Genomic DNA, 15991 nt, shown 5'->3' with positions numbered 1-15991 from the left:
GCTTTATCCCCCGCTCCCTGAACTACACACAGTCTGCTGGTCTCAGGTCTCTGAGGAGAGTAGCTGGGACACCGACCGGGTTACCATGGCAACAGGACGACCCCACAATGATGGGGTGATGCCACTGGATGGATCTGGACAGACTGATGGTTGGATAACGGCATCCTACCGTGGAACCCACAACTGCTCACCTGGTACCGGCTTGGGGCCAAGCTAGAACCCGGTACCGAGTCAGGCCCGGTTCCTCAGCAGAATCTAGTGGCACTGACCTGGTTCAGAGATATGAAGTCCAGATCGTCCAAGCTGCTCTTCATCAGAGGATCTGTCCTAAACTCTGCAGACCTGGAGACACACAGACAACCTCCAATCAACTTTCAGTTTGAGTGTTTAAAATCAAATTCTTATTTCCAACATGGCTGCTGCTGGAATTAACCAGCTTCCTGTAAATAAATCTGAGGGTCATCAGCAGAGCGGAAGATCTGAGTCTGAGCTGCAAGAGAACCGGGCCGAACCAGAAGCCAGAGAAGAACCAGCAGACCGGTCTGCTGCCGCTTCACGGCTCTGGCTTGAGGCGGGTCGGTTACCATAGCAACTCGCTGGAGGAGTGGTGGGAGGTGCATCTGGCCTGGCGGCGTCTGCGTCGTCCCCCGTCCTCCAGGTCCAGGTCCAACTCCTCCCACTTGTCCAGAGGAGAGGACAGGCTGACTGGAAAGACAAGCAGAGAGAGCAGTTCCTGACCTCTGACCTCAGCGTGATCCGTGAGCTAAAACAGGAAGTTCTCATCAAAGTAAAAGCTCAGATTAAGGCGTCGTCATGACGACTGGCTGACTTCAAAGCTTTTAACTAAATGAAGCTGCTGAGCCTCAGGATGAACCAGAACCTCCAGCTGAATCTGATCGGGTTCAGTTCCAGAACCAGAACCTCTGACATTTTAACGATTCCAGAACCTCCATGATGTTCTCTGTAGAACCTTTGAGGTCCATTCGATCCAGAACTCCTGGTTTCTGATGGACCTCAGAGAGAACCCGTCTTCTCCTGGCAGCTGAACCAGAACCGGTTTGGACCCGGTACCGGCCCGTCTTACCCGAGTCCAGGGATGTCCTGTCGGGGGTTCCGGGTCCGGCAGGCCGGCGCTCCAGCTGGACCGGGACCAGCTCCGTCTCTTCGGTTCTGGTTCTGTGCCGGGGGCTCCTGGACCCGGTCGTCCTCCTCACTGGACTCTTGGTGACCCGGTGGTGCCGGGTCTCTGCCGGGTCGCTCAGGTCCACCAGGTCCAGAGCCGTGGACAGAACTGCGGCAAGACATACAGGGCACCGGGTCAGAACCGGGTCAGAATAGAACCAGGTCAGAGCTGCTCTGGTTCAGTTCTGGTCCCACATGGAAACATGATCCGGCCTGACCCGCAGCAGGTCAGAGGTCATTAGCAAAGCGGTTCCTGCTGAGTGTACCTGCGGGGTTGGAGGTCGGGGGTCGTCCGGAGGCAGCTTCGCTGCGGCTCTCTGCCAGGAAGTCATCGATGGAGGGGCTCAGCAGGGGGCGGCTCTCCTGCAGCAGGCAAGCAGACAGCAGCCAATCAGAGCGCTCAGCTCGACCTCTGACCTTCAGAGCAGTTCCAGGACTCACTGCAGCCTGAATCTGATTAGATTAGACACAGGCCTCCTGAATCCATGTGACCCGAGTCTGAGCCACCAGGTGGCGTTCGTTGCCAAGGCAACCCGAGTCTGAGCCACCAGGTGGCGTTTGTTGCCAAGGCAACCCGAGTCTGAGCCACCAGGTGGCGCGCTGACTCTCAGTGAAGTCCAGACGTCTCTGCTCTGCACTGTGATTCGCCCAAGAAGAAAAGTGCTGCCATGGCGACCATAAGGAGTCCTGGCTCCACAGTTAGCATCCATGTTTACTCCCACTGAGCATGCTCAGTAGGTGACGTCACAGCGCCCTCTACAGCGCAGCAGGGACAGCAGATCACAACCATTATGAAATAAACAAACAAACAATAAAAAGAAATCAGAATTGAGCATTAAGGCCTGCAGAGGGAACGCAGTCTTGGTCCTGGTTCTGGTCCTGGTTCTGGTTGGACCGGACTTTAACAGGAAGTCATGACATCATCCTTCCGCTGATAAACGTTTTTGGGAACGACAGAAGGAACCTTCAGGAAGAGGAGGAGGAGGAAGAGCTTCTCAGACAGAGCAGCTGATGAAGAGTGTTTAATGTTTCATCACTCTGTGTTTCAGGGTCGGCCGACCGCCTGTGGAGTCGGTGTGTGTGTGTGTGTGTGTGTGTGTGGGGTGTGTGTGTGTGTCTGTGTGTGTGTGTGTGTGTGTGTGGGGGGTGTGTGTGTGTCTGCTGCGGCAGCATATTAACTTTGGGTCCTCTGGGGATCAGATGCTCCTCTGTTGCTTCAGACCCGGTTCTGCTGATCAGACCTCTGACTCCCTCTGGTTCTGGACTCAGGTCCAGGTCTGAGACTTCTGATCATCTGGATCCATTGATCGGTTATGGATACGATCAGCTGATGAGCAGATCTGATCGGTTCTTTGGGTTCTGCTGCAGATTCTGTTTGGTGAAGAATTGTTTGTTCAGCAGAACGGCCGTTTATTTTTAGACCAACACACACACACACACACACACACTGCCCCGGTCACCCTGACTGTAACTACAGGAGCCTGCAGAGGACACACCATCTGCTGCAGAGGAACCAGAATCTCAGGGTTCCTCCCTCTGTTGCAGGGTCAGAGGTCATCACATCCAGCTCACTCAGGAGGTCAGAGGTCATCATTAAAACCTGCAGGATACTGGGAGGGACATCACCTTTAGCTCCGCCCACATTCAGTGGAAGGACACTCTTCATGTCGGGCTGTTGACTGCTGCCCCGAGTTCTGACTGACAGGCTCAACTTCCTGATCTCCAGGTACATTCACACCTGATCATGAGCCAGATCTATGGTAGAATTTTCCTGCCATAATTCGAGAGCACACATTTTCATTTGGAAAGCAGGACTTCATGTCTTTCTTCTCCAAACTTCTAATGCTTGTACTCAAAACGTCTCCTCACACTCACACTTAGTCTCTGCTCAGACTCTCTGCTCACTTACGAAACATGGAACTGCCTTTTGGCACAGTCGCCTGGCAACCTCTCAAGTGTTGTACTGGGTGGCTACTATTGATTGTAGCAACCTAAGATAAGATAAGATAAGATTTATTTGTCATTGTCATCAACAGATTACAGATTGAGATTTGCTCGACTCGAGTTAAGATGCAGGTTATGTGTATATACATAATATACAAAGATAAAGAAATGAATAGTACAAAATGAGAAATAAAGAGACATCAGAAGATGGTTGCAGCGCCTGGAGGTGTCGCAACAGAATTTACATTTTTAACAAAGTGGTGTCAAGAGCAGAAGTTCTTATGCCTTTGAATTTAGTGCCATGATTGCCATCGGGTAAAAACTGTTTTTTGTCCTGGTTTTTATTGCTCTGTATCTCTTGCCTGATGGCAGCAGCTGGAAGAGACCATGGCCAGGGGAGTCCAACCTGCGCCACCCGCTGGCGCCCGATGTAGGGAGTTGGTTGGGTGAACAAAATCCTGCCTAAGATCAGTAGCTGTTAGCGACCAGTTGCTGTTAGCGATCAGTAGCACACTGCTGGCGGATGTTTAGTGTAACATGGAGCTGACATCATTGTTTCTCCCTACATCCAGCAGGTGGCGCTGGTTGCTATAATCGACAATAGCCACACAGGCTCACCCACTAGAAGGAAACAAACGCACCCAGTACAACACTTTCATTCTATTGGCTGAGAGGTTGCCAGGCGACTGTGCCAAGTGGTGTTTCCAAAGGCGAGCAGAGACTAAGTGTGGGTGCGAGGAGAAGTTTGGAGAAGACAAACATGAATGAAGTCCTGCTTTCAAAATGAAAATGTGCGCTCATGGATTATGGCAGGAAAATTCCATACTGATCCAGATCCTGTGTCTGCCAGGCTGCAGTCGGGCTGGAAAGCTCTTCCTTTTCCTGTTTGGTCGTCCTCAGCGGAAAGACTCAAACTCCTGATCAGTCAAATCTGAACCGGACTGGTCAGACAGAAATGGATCTGACAGGATCTGATGGAGTTCTTGAATCATTCCTTGAGGGAACCAGAACCAGAACAAAGACCAGGGCCCGAAGAGATGGTAGACTGCAGGAGGAAACCAGAAATCAGCAGGAAGTTGGACTGGAACATTCAGGGAACAGAAGCAGCGTCACAAAGCAGCTGGTGAAACATTCCGGAGTGCTGCAGTGACGTTCCCGCAGCGTTCCTGAACATTCCCGCAGCAATCCTGAGCGTTCCCGCAGCGTTCCTGAGCGTTCCCTCAGCGATCCTGAACATTCCCGCAGCGATCCTGAGCGTTCCCGCAGCGTTCCTGAACATTCCCGCAGCGTTCCTGAGCGTTCCCGCAGCAATCCTGAGCGTTCCCGCAGCGTTCCTGAACATTCCCGCAGCAATCCTGAACTTTCCCGCAGCGATCCTGAGCGTTCCCGCAGCGTTCCTGAACATTCCCGCAGCGTTCCTGAGCGTTCCCGCAGCAATCCTGAGCGTTCCCGCAGCGTTCCTGAACATTCCCGCAGCAATCCTGAACTTTCCCGCAGCGTTCCTGAACATTCCCGCAGCAATCCTGAACATTCCCGCAGCGTTCCTGAGCGTTCCCGCAGCGATCCTGAGCGTTCCCGCAGCGTTCCTGAGCGTTCCCTCAGCGTTCCTGAGCGTTCCCGCAGCGATCCTGAGCATTCCCGCAGCGTTCCTGAACGTTCCCGCAGCGTTCCTGAGCGTTCCCGCAGCGTTCCTGAACGTTCCCGCAGCGTTCCTGAGCGTTCCCGCAGCGTTCCTGAACGTTCCCGCAGCGTTCCTGAACGTTCCCGCAGCGTTCCTGAGCGTTCCCGCAGCGATCCGGGAAGTTCCAATTGTGCTGCGGTACAAGTCCTGCAGTGTGTTAGTGGTGGTGTGTTGAATATGGCCGATCTAAAATTGATCATATTCAACATTGTCTCGGCCCGATTTTCACAGCCTGTTGAATGTGACAGGTAGCCAATCAGAAAGCGCGGTGACGTCAGAACGGAGCGAATCCCAGACAGTTGTCATGGCAACTGAGACATCAGATGATATGTGGAAATGTTTATTACTATATGTAAAGGTCATTTTTATATATGTTTATTATATGTGGTTATGATTATTCAGTTAAAATGTTAACTATGAAAAAACATAACTCACCTCCAAATCATAGAGCAGCAAATAGAGCAGCTGCTCCGCCATCTTTTATCAAATATCTTTTCTTTTTGTTTCGTCTTTTATTGCTTAAAATGAGCCACAAACTATCACTGCTGCTTCTACATCCTCATCCTGTTTGATTATTCTAAATTCATGTTTGGTCTGATTGGGTTTTACTGGATTTTCTCCTGGAATCGGTTCTGTGGTGTGTTGCTGCTGGACTCACGGACCGACCGAACCTGTTGGACTTTTATCGGCTCTGTGGTCACAGAGGTTTGGAAAATCGGCCCACAATCCTTAAATGGTGTGAACCAGACCTAAAACTCACAAGCTCCTCTCCTCTCGTCTCTCCACTGCCCTAACGCTCTCTGACTCTGGTCGCTATGGTAACGTTTACATATCCCTTCAAAATAAGATACAGATGCGCCACAAAAACGAACATTTTACTTTGGTGAAAACTTTAACTCAGGATAACGACTAATGGAGCCCTGAGCTTGTTTCTCTGCAACCAGACGGTCCATCTGGGAGAGATGAGAGACGATGAGACCGGAAGTGTTGCTGATGCTCCGGGTTCTTGGTCTCTAGTGGAGAAGCAGCTTGAAGCTTCATTTCCTCATTAACATCCGGTCACCATATCATGCAGAGCTTGGACTGTGGGAATCACCTGCTGGGATAAATCCATCCTCCTGGCTCTTCTCTGGGCCTTTTCCCTTCACAAAGAAACTTTACAAACAATCTGATCCGTTTCTGACTCATTTTGCTGCTTGTGGCTCCATGTTGGCGGCAAGACGGAACCGAGAGAGTCCGGTTAAAGGATTTACAAAATAAAAGATCCTCCACACTCAAATAATTCAGAAAACTGAAATATTTAATTATTTCTTGCGCGGCCCGGTACCAATTGGTCCACGGACCGGTACCGGTCCGCCGCCCGGGTTTTGGGGACCACTGGTTTAAGGAACCAAGAAGCAAATAAATTCGGGTTCTTCTCCCTGATCCGGTTCTCTAGAACCCAGTAGAAACCTTGAGTATCTGAACCGGAGGAACTTTCCTGGCCGGGTTCCGAACAGAACCATCCCTAAGCTCTCTGGGTTCTGCTAGATTTCTGTTGGGCTCACTCACCTGGACTTGGTACATGGTGCTGCCTGCAGCCGCCGGCGGTCTACTTTGACACGGTTCTGCTGCCCCGAACCGCCGCCTGTCCGACCCGAACCTCCCTGACTTCTGGAGAGGAATGATGCCGTCTTCGATTCCGTTCCGGTCCCGGTCCCGGTCCGCTCACCGCGCTGGTCCCTGTTGCGCCGTGGTGTCGCTGTGGTCCAGGTCCAGTTCCTGGTTCGGTTCGGCTCCGCGGCAGCTCTGGGCTCCTCGGTGTCCGAACTTCTTGTCGCTCTGCTCAGCTGGAGGCGGAGATGAAAATAAACCGAACGGAGCCGAACTTGACCGAACAGCTCCGAGGGCTGCCGACCCAACTTCCTGGGAGGTTTTCATAATAAAAGCCTCTCGAGGAGCAACTGTCGGTGATCCAGGTTCTGGTCGGAACCAGGTCCAGAGTAGAGATAGACTCTCCGGATTTGGGTCACTGGTTCTGGTGACACGTTCTGGTCCAAATGAGGCGAAACACAGTGGGTTACATGTCGATGTTCTGGTTTCTGGTTCCGAGCAGATCCAGAGACCCGAACTTGGTTTGGTTTTCGCCGAACGGAACCGAGGTTCTATTGCCGGGATATTCTTCTCATATCAGTCAAATATGAATGAATGAATGAATGAATGAATGAATGAAAACTATCTGGACCTTGACTCGGTTCCGTGGTAATGTGGCCTCTTCTTTCAGTTATTTCATGTTTTTTGTCTTTGTTTTGCTGGGATCACCCCGGTCGGAGGAGGGTCAGGGGCCGGGCGGAGGCGGGTCAGGGGCCGGGCGGAGGCGCGTCAGGGGCCGGGCGGAGGAGGCTCAGGGGCCGGGCGGAGGAGGGTCAGGGGCCGGGCGGAGGCGCGTCAGGGGCCGGGCGGAGGAGGCTCAGGGGCCGGGCGGAGGAGGGTCAGGGGCCGGGCGGAGGCGCGTCAGGGGCCGGGCGGAGGAGGCTCAGGGGCCGGGCGGAGGAGGGTCAGGGGCCGGGCGGAGGCGCGTCAGGGGCCGGGCGGAGGAGGCTCAGGGGCCGGGCGGAGGAGGGTCAGGGGCCGGGCGGAGGCGCGTCAGGGGCCGGGCGGAGGAGGGTCAGGGGCCGGGCGGAGGAGGCTCAGGGGCCGGGCGGAGGAGGGTCAGGGGCCGGGCGGAGGAGGCTCAGGGGCCGGGCGGAGGACCACGTCCCTCTCTTAGCTAAGAGTTTGTTTTCCACAAACCTTTGATCGGCTCTAATGTGAAAGTTGCCGCTGCAGTTTTACTGAGTTTTACTTGTTTGTAATAATTCATTGTTAACTTTGGGCTCATTTTAAGGCCCAAAGCTTTGATCTTGGTTTTATTCCAGGTTAACTGTTGCTGCCCAGTTCTGCTTCGGGTTTTACTTACATCGGTACCAACTGATCTTCCTGCCTCCCAGTCCGAACCGAACCGAACCGATATTGATGGAGAAGCAGAAGAAAGATTTATCTGAAGTTGATGAAGGACACAGCACCCTCTGCTGGTGAGGTTCTGGAGGTGCAGTTCCAGGTAACCGGTCCTACCTGAGGAAGGCCTCCAGAACCAGAACCAGAATTTTGTGGACATAGATGTAACAGTGTTTAGGTGGTAGAGTCCCACTCGCTTTATTTATCAGTGCAGTGGGGAAATAGCGCCCCCTGTACTCAGTGAAAGCTGAGATGCATTTTTCAGCACAGCGTAGAAAAACTTTAGTAAAACATAAAACACCATTTTAATGAATACTTACGAGATGTTTGCTTGACTCCAACGTTTGTACTTTTAGTTTCTTTCATGCTACAAAACATTCTACGTGCTAAAGCTAAATGCTAACGTAGCGCTCAGTTGCAGTGAAGCTGAGCCGATATGTTTTCATTCCGGAGACAAACGGCCCAGAAACTTCATTTAAAAACACAACGCAGAGTCGAGGGGTGACTTGGGCCGGCCCGGTACTACGGAGTGGAGCAGAACCCGGTTACAAGAACATAAAGCCGGTTTCACTGAAGTGATCCGATGTGACCCGGTCCGAGTTTCAACAAGTCCAAGTCCCAAACTGACCAAATATGTAATTTAATGAACAATTTACAAACACATATTTAAACGTTTTTATTTGGAAGAAACAGGAAGCGAAGAAGATCTGGGTAGGTTCCGACCCAAACCTTAGCGGCACCAAGATGTTTCAATAAGAACCAAAAGCTAATAGCTAAACATGAAGCTAAAACAGCAGCATAGATAGAAAACATACGGTTTAATATTGAACAAAGAATTAAAGTAAAAAAAATAACACGAGACAGAAAATAAATTCCTGCTGTGGATAAAATTACATAACAAATCGCAGGGCTGGCCCAAGGCATAAGCAAACTAATCAGCCGCCCCAAGGCCACCAATGGGCCCCCTCAGTGAAGTAGATTTTTAATTTTGTTTTTAGTAATAATTTCTATGTCATTATAATAACATAAAACTCACAATTTCACCATGAAATGATTTGTTTTTACAATAATATATATTTGATAATGTATGTGGAAATTATTATTTTCTTGATAAAAAGAAGTAAAATAAATTGCTCTTGGGCCCCCTGGTGGCCGCGGTAGGTACCGCATGCTTCCCCGGTACCATGAGCTGCTGTTCAGAACATCTAAAGGTCCAAAGGTCAGAAGTTAAGTTAGTAAAACTATGTCTCAGAAAAGGACCGATCCTTCAGGGAGGGAGAAAAGAAAAGGAAGAATAGAAACAGCCAAGATAAAGGTTTGTTTTAATGAGCCTTGCTAATGTCATGTAAAGATTAGTAAAGCTGCTAACAGAACATTAGCTTGATAGCGACCTGGACCGGTCCAGTTCAGCAGTAAACATTTATGCTGCGTCTTTGTGTGAAACTGAGTTTAAACTTTAAATGAGTTGATTCTCTGGATATTTCTATAATTAAATTGAATGAATGATCTAATGATTGGGCTGCTGATTCCAGCCGGTCCACATTAATAGCAGAACTAGAGGGCCCCAAAACCAAATTTTGCTTAGGGCCCCATGGAGGCTTGGGCCGGCCCTGACAAATTGGATCAGAACCAGGTTTAATCTGGGACAGTTCTGCAGCTTGACCAGCAGGAGGCGCTGTTAGCAGTCGCTCCCTCCAGCAGGATCTCTGCTGCAGCGCCATCACAGTCCTCCAGGTGGACCCAACCCCCGACCAGAACCCAAACCTCCGGACTGAGTCCAGACCCTGAGAACCTCCAGAGGGAACAAGACATCTGGACTTCAGCGCCGCTCCGGGTCACACGGACCGCAGTCTGTAGCGGAACCGGACATCCGAGGAGGGCAGCAGGATTCCCAGACCGGCTCGGCTCGGGTCCAGACCGGGTCGGTTCTGCCCGTCCTCCAGCTGCAGGTCGAAGTACAGCAGCAGCAGACAGACAAACTGCTTGATCTCGTTGATGGCAAAGTATCGACCGGGACACATGGACGATCCGGAACCAAACGGCATCAGGAAGTAGGACAGCTTCTGTCTGTCTTTGGAGAAATCTGTCTTCCCTTTGCCGTCCTGCACGAAGCGGTCAAACCGGAACGTCTGCAGAGACACGAGGAAGACGGGTCAGAGGAAGACCTGGACCCGGTTCTGTTCTCAGGCTCAGGGGCGGATCTAGAAAAATATCTATGGCAAGAGGGGCCAGGGATTTTTCAGGGGTGGCAGCATATGCCACTATATATATATATATATATATATATATATACACTGTATATACAGTGTATATATATATATATATATATATATATATATATATATATATATATATATATATATATATACACTGTATATACAGTGTATATATATATATATATATATATACACTGTATATATATATATATATATACAGTGTATATACACTGTATATACAGTATATATATATATATAAATGTCTCATTCTCACATTTAGCTTACACAGACCTAACATTGGACTAAATTTACTTGTTCTAAAATATTGTTTTTAACTTGCATCGTTTCAAAATGAGCTTCATGTAGCACTAAGGAGTAAATATAATTTCTTAATGTAGTATAGTTAATTATTTTTACGTCTTTCATATTCCTGCTAATTGATATGTATTACTGGATTGGACAGTATCTATTAGTGATGCTTTGTGTCCAGAAAACCATTTTATTCTAATGCAGGACGAGCAGAAATCTGTCATGAAAATATTAGATTATCAGATATATCTATTAAGTCTGATTTAAAATAAAACTGAGAAAACTGAAACAGAAATTCTCCTTGATACAAATCTATAAACAGTTTGGTTTCTGTTAGTTCTGTCAAGATGCAAGAAAGGATGAATTTCCCTTCTATTGGTCAATGTTTTATTTTAATTCGGTTTTTGTCGCTTGTTTAATTTTTATTAATTGTTTAATTTTTATTAATAAAGCTGATAAACGGGTGGAGAACAAAACTAGACAAAACCATTTATATTCTGCTTTTTCTCTGTGTCGGCATGACGCTCCGCGGACCTGTTGCCATAGCAACCGACAGACAACAGCTCTACCAGCAGATAAAGCAGAGATTACGTTCAAACCTATCAGGGGAATCAATACCAGAAACTAACGTTTCCCACACAAAGAAGTATCAGAACCACCAAACAGAACATCCAGTCTGTTACATTATGCTGTCAGGCTTGATGTCTAGATTGTGATTATTAATCTATTTTGGCCTGAACACAGATTAGCTGATTTAAACTCCTGCTGTACTGATGACTTGGTGAGCAGCTTGTCCTGTTTTAGTGCTAACGGAACCAAAACACAGCGAACTGCGCAGCATGTTACGGTTATCAGAGTCAATAGCAGCTAGCAAGTTAGCCTAGCATAACTAGCTCACTGTTTCAATAAATCAAAACTTTTTCCTCACCCGTTAAATGTGAAACCTTTGAACCTTGTTATCTATGGCTGTCATACGGTTGAATTAGCCGCTAAATATTGCGTCCATTTTTCAGATTCTTTGCGTGATTGTGGTATTTTCCTGACCAATGAACAGCAGTGGCGCAGGATGAGTCACTAATATCCATATGGATGCTGCTACCTCGCACTTCCCGCTACTCAGCAGCTTACATTGTGTTGCCTTCAATGTTGTCGGAAAAAAGAGATTCATGCGCTTAACTACTTATTGAATTCATAGTCGCCAGCTGGGGTGGCAAAAGGGGTAGCAACTCCCACCCTGTTGCCACCCCAGCTGATCCGCACCTGCTCCGGTTCTAACTGGGATCCAGTCTGTTTGCTGGACTCTTTGAATTTAAGGTCAAGGTTCTGGTTCTGACCCAAGTAGACCCTTTAAACAGATCCACGGTTTGAAGAGTCAGATCGAGGTCCGGGTGATCCAAACACAATTGGACCGCCTCTGGTTCTGGTTCTGGAAGGTGTTCCATCTCTGAAAGGCTCCACCGGTCAGAGAGAACCGAGGAACGCTTTGAGACCCGAAACATCTGACAGAACCAGGTCCAGTTCTGCTAACCCAAGCTGAGCTGAGCCGAGCCAGGCCGAGGGAAAAGGGGCATTTGTGATCTAATAAAATCACCTAATTTAGACAAAAACATGTAAAAGTTTTGCAGGCACATCACAGTAAATATTCAATAATAAAAACAACAACAGAAAAACCTGCAATCAGTAAAACAATATTTAGCTGTAAGGCTCTTAAAGCCTAAATTATAAATAAAATCAGATAAATCTCACAACACTGATGTCAAATAATGTCAATCAAAATAAAAAACCCTACAGTAGATCAAACTTCCTGGTAGCGATAGCATGGCTAGCTGCTTTCCCCTGCTCTGATTGGTTGTTTCTGACCCAGCGGTGTAATTCTGCAGAACACCTGGAGGGGGCAGAGCAGCGAAAGTTTTAATACATATGTTGAAACGTTTCTTTTTAGTGACGTGCTGCAGCTTTAAGAACATGTTTAGTGAGAGTTCACTGTGAGACGTTACTCCTGTAGCGGCGCCCCAACAACCAGAGCAGAACCAGCATCGATCGGCACACCACCAGTACTTAGGTAGGCAGATATCTTCATCCAGCAGAGGAAGACCCTGGGTGATGCGTTGCATGCGGCGGGGTTTTAAGGTGACCTCTGATCCCGTACCTGTGGGTCGTCGTAGACCTCGGGGTCCAGGTGCAGACTCTGAGGGTACAGGGCGATGATGTCTCCCTTCCTGACGCCCACCGATCGGTCGGAGTCCAGCCGCAGACTGAAGTCCTCCTGGGCCACCCGGATGTTCATGGAGGCCGAGGACAGGCGGAGGCTCTCGTTGATGGCGCTCTCTGAGGATGGAGACGGCCCGTTATCGACCCGCTGCACCACTGACCTGAACGCGAACTGGAACGCACCCAGAAAGACGAGCTTGTCCAGCTGCTCTTTGCTGAGCATGATGTCGCTGCTGTTGCTGAAGTCCACTCCACTGTCCCGCAGGACATCAACGATCTCCTGGCGCACCACCTTCAACGCCTCCACCTGACTCACCAGGAAGTAGGCGGCCCAGAAGGTAGCGGGGAGCGTGTTGCCCACTGACGCCCACAGGATAGCGAAGTGATGAGCTGGAGGACAGAAGACACAAAGAACTGAGACAAACCAGCTGAAAAGTCCTCCAGAACCAGGGAGGATGTTCTACAGAAACCCAGAGCCTCCTGAGGTTCTGGTTCTGCATGTCATTGATATCGTTTATCGGGTCACCATCGTCCTCCGGATCATCTACCAGCTTTATCGACGTCCTTCAGCTCGTCGTGCTGCTCAAACAGCTCGGCTCTTCTCTGGATGAACTGGGAAGTGTTGGTCCACTGGGCCATGTGCTGTGGCAGGAAGTAGGAGATCAGCTTCTGGCGGACGGCCAGGGTCCGCCCCAGCAGCCAGATGGGAATCTGAGCGATGAGGAACGGGAACATGTTGTCGAACTTGTGGAAGTCGTTCCTCAGACGGTCCATCCCTCCGTGGCGGACGCCGGTCGCTGGCCTGCCGTAGATGGTCAGGAATGTGGCCTCGAACATGACGGAGCAGCAGAACTCGTACAGGCTGCCTCTCCTCCAGTCGCTTTCCCCGTTCAGGTGGTCCTGACGGAACACCAGCATCAGGTTACCCATCATGCTCTCTGTCAGCGGTGCCAGGTGGTCCCCCTGCAGCAGCTGGAAGGAGCGCTTGATCTGCTCCCAGAGGCCGGGGAAGGCGGTGCGGAGGACGGGCGGGTAGCCGAAGGTCAGAGGAGCCACCTTGTTGGTGAACTCGTGGAAGTCCAGCTGCCGGCCCTGCTTGATGATACTGGGGTACAGCAGGGGGTCCATGATGAAGGTCATGTATTTACCTGCAGTAGACAGAAAGACCTGGTTAGCATCCCAGAACCGCCCACCTTTCAGCTCCTGACTGGGTTCTGCTGAAACTGAGCCAGGTCATGCCGTGGGGCCCATCTGGAACAATCTAGACCAGAGGTCTTCAACACTGGGGTCACTTTCCCAAGGGGGTTTGTGGAGGTACTGTATATTTTTTAAAGTTATGTGTTTAAATAGACAAAAATCGTGATCCATGATGATCCATGGTGGGTCATCATGGATCGAGTTTTCCCTCCTGCCAGCAGCTTCAGAACCCACCTGCGATCCGGACCGTGAACACGTCCCCATGCTCCCTCCTATGTTCCTCCAGGAACTTGTGAGCGTCCTTCCCGAAGTCCAGAGCCTTCCCCACGAACGGGATCCAGCCTTTCACCAGTGGAGGCTCGCCTGGTTTCCTGCAACCAAACATTCCCAGATCATTCCTCTGAATCAGATCATGGTTGGATGTGAGCCCAGAGCAGGGTGGGAGGAGACGGCAGGTTACAGCGGCTGTCTCCTCCCACGGTAACGAGTCACCGCGTGAACTCTGGACTCCTTGGAGTTCTGCTGCTGGAACTGGGACACACAGAGCAGCTCCACTCTTCATCCTCCTCTGATCCCATCGGAAAGCCAACACCTTTCCTGTTTCTCCAGCTCTCAGCTCTCTGCTGCTCACAGTCAAACACAGCCCAGGTTCTGGTTCTGATCCAGTGTCTCAGCTGTTCCTCTGAGATCCCGACATTCCTGTGATCTGCTAAGCAGTTCTGGATCAACACTTCTTTGGGTTTTGTGATTGTTACAGAATAGGTAGTGAGACCCGATCCGGAGCGGGAACAGGACCAGACACGCCCCACAGATTCCCTAGAGGAATCCAGACAGAACCAGAACCTCAGCAGCAGGAAGGGAAGTTCTGGTTCTGGTTCCCTGAGGTGGACATCAGACGAGCCGAGACGAGTCAGGAGGAGACGCTCTGCTTCCGGTCACAGATCTCTAATTACAGAGGAATGATGTCATCATTCTGTTTCCTCCTCTGGAGGACACAAGGCGTCCATTCTGGGATGCAGAACCAGAACCAGAACCAGCAGGTTGATCCAGCAGCAGCAGATCTTTAATCCGGCCAGTGATTTATAAACTACCAGCAGTTTAAAGTCTTTTTAAAGTTTAAACTGAAAGACTGTAGAACCGGATGGTGTCTCTATCCTCCTGGTTCTAGTCAGAACTCCAGCAGCAGCGTTCTGGACCGTTGTGTTGTCAATCAGACCTGTGAAGACGCTGCTGCAGGAATCAAAGCCACTAAAGAGAAACTAAAGCCTGGATGAGTTTCTCTGATCCGAGACTTTAGTCTCTGGTTCTGGAAATGTTCTGCAGCCAGGAGAAGGTCCACTGTGGGTCAGGTCAGAGGTCAGCCTGATCTCTAGTTTACTGCTGGAACAGCGGAAGCTGTGCATTGACTCTAGATTTATAACTCTAGCTCTATAACTTTGAATCTATAACTTGAGATCTATAGCTCTGGATCTATAGCTCTAGATCTATAGCTCTTAGATAGTTCCTCTTCAGGTCCAAAGATAACTTCAGTTTTATTTCTATTCAGCTCTAGAAAGTTTGGACTCATCCACACATTTATCTCTTCTGAGCAGTGATTGGATGGGTCAAAGGTCACCTGGTGACATCATAATGTAGTGCTTTGTATCATCTGTGTCGTCATGGTAACAAATTGTGTTTCCTGCTATAACCTGAGCCAGTGGGTTCCTAGGATGGAGCCTTTGGGAACCGGTCCGGACCTGCAGCGGAGCCGTTAGCTGCTGACTCAGTTCCTCTCTAACCGAGTCATGGCGGTCAGGGTAAATGCGGTGACTTCCCCTTTAAGATGATGAGGATGAAGATGATGAAGCTCAAAGTTTTATAGAAAAGTTTCGGATCAGAACATGCGGCTCAGCCAGGAATCATCTCCATGTCAGGGAAACATGGAGCTCCAGAACTTTTCCTCTCTGTGTACTGAATCAACTTCTCTATCTGAACCCAGTTACAGAACCGAACCGGTCCGGAGAGTTAGAACTGACCTGGTTCTGCCGCGGAGGATCCAGAGCAGCAGACCGAGCAGGAGGCTGATCAGCAGCGGCAGCAGGAAGGACATGGCTCGGCTCGGCTTCGGTTCGGTTCGGGACGGGAAAGGGACGCTGAACTCTGATCCGACGGAGGGAGGGAGGGAGGGAGAGGCTCCTGCTGGCCGGGACCTTCACAATAAGAGCTGTCCCTTCACAATAAGAGCTGTATTCGGTTCTGAACCAGTCGGTCTGGAGGTTCTACAGAACCTCAGCCT

General features: G+C 49.8%; 2 protein-coding genes and 1 long non-coding RNA gene across 5 annotated transcripts in view; all 3 read right to left on the bottom strand.

Moving 5' to 3' along the window:
• Positions 1–6699, bottom strand: part of LOC114146855 (PEX5-related protein-like) — a 34347-nt gene extending 27648 nt beyond the window's left edge. Inside the window, exons 1-5 of the mRNA XM_028021256.1 lie at positions 6359–6699; positions 1449–1545; positions 1085–1291; positions 585–705; positions 270–342 (exon numbers count right to left, since the gene is read on the bottom strand). Coding sequence (XP_027877057.1) covers positions 270–342; positions 585–705; positions 1085–1291; positions 1449–1545; positions 6359–6373 — 513 coding nt within the window. The 5' untranslated portion in view covers positions 6374–6699. The remainder of the gene's footprint in view (positions 1–269; positions 343–584; positions 706–1084; positions 1292–1448; positions 1546–6358) is intronic.
• Positions 6700–8444: 1745 nt separating this feature from the next.
• Positions 8445–15923, bottom strand: LOC114146856 (25-hydroxycholesterol 7-alpha-hydroxylase-like). 3 transcript variants are annotated; one of them, XM_028021259.1, is made up of 7 exons: positions 15732–15923; positions 13951–14087; positions 13068–13667; positions 12703–12909; positions 12458–12636; positions 12098–12193; positions 9802–9912 (listed from the first exon to the last, which is right to left on the bottom strand). In XM_028021259.1, exons 1-6 carry the CDS (start codon positions 15803–15805, stop codon positions 12131–12133), a joined length of 1260 nt encoding a protein of 419 aa, XP_027877060.1. In that variant the 5' UTR covers positions 15806–15923; the 3' UTR covers positions 9802–9912; positions 12098–12130. The 3 variants fall into 3 exon arrangements, with proteins under 3 accessions (XP_027877059.1, XP_027877058.1, XP_027877060.1); XM_028021258.1 differs by lacking the exon at positions 12098–12193 and having other exon boundaries at positions 8445–9912; XM_028021257.1 differs by lacking the exon at positions 12098–12193 and having other exon boundaries at positions 8445–9912; positions 12458–12909.
• LOC114146861 (uncharacterized) lies at positions 10319–12091 on the bottom strand. The gene is made up of 2 exons (XR_003595974.1): positions 11569–12091; positions 10319–11510 (listed from the first exon to the last, which is right to left on the bottom strand). It is a non-coding gene; the product is annotated as an uncharacterized LOC114146861 (long non-coding RNA).
• Positions 15924–15991: the final 68 nt, after the last annotated feature.

This window comes from Xiphophorus couchianus, chromosome 6 (genome assembly GCF_001444195.1).
Source record: "Xiphophorus couchianus chromosome 6, X_couchianus-1.0, whole genome shotgun sequence".
Taxonomy (NCBI): domain Eukaryota; kingdom Metazoa; phylum Chordata; class Actinopteri; order Cyprinodontiformes; family Poeciliidae; genus Xiphophorus; species Xiphophorus couchianus.
The sequence above is the reverse complement of the archived record's forward strand: the minus strand, read 5'-3'. Positions and strand labels throughout refer to the sequence as shown.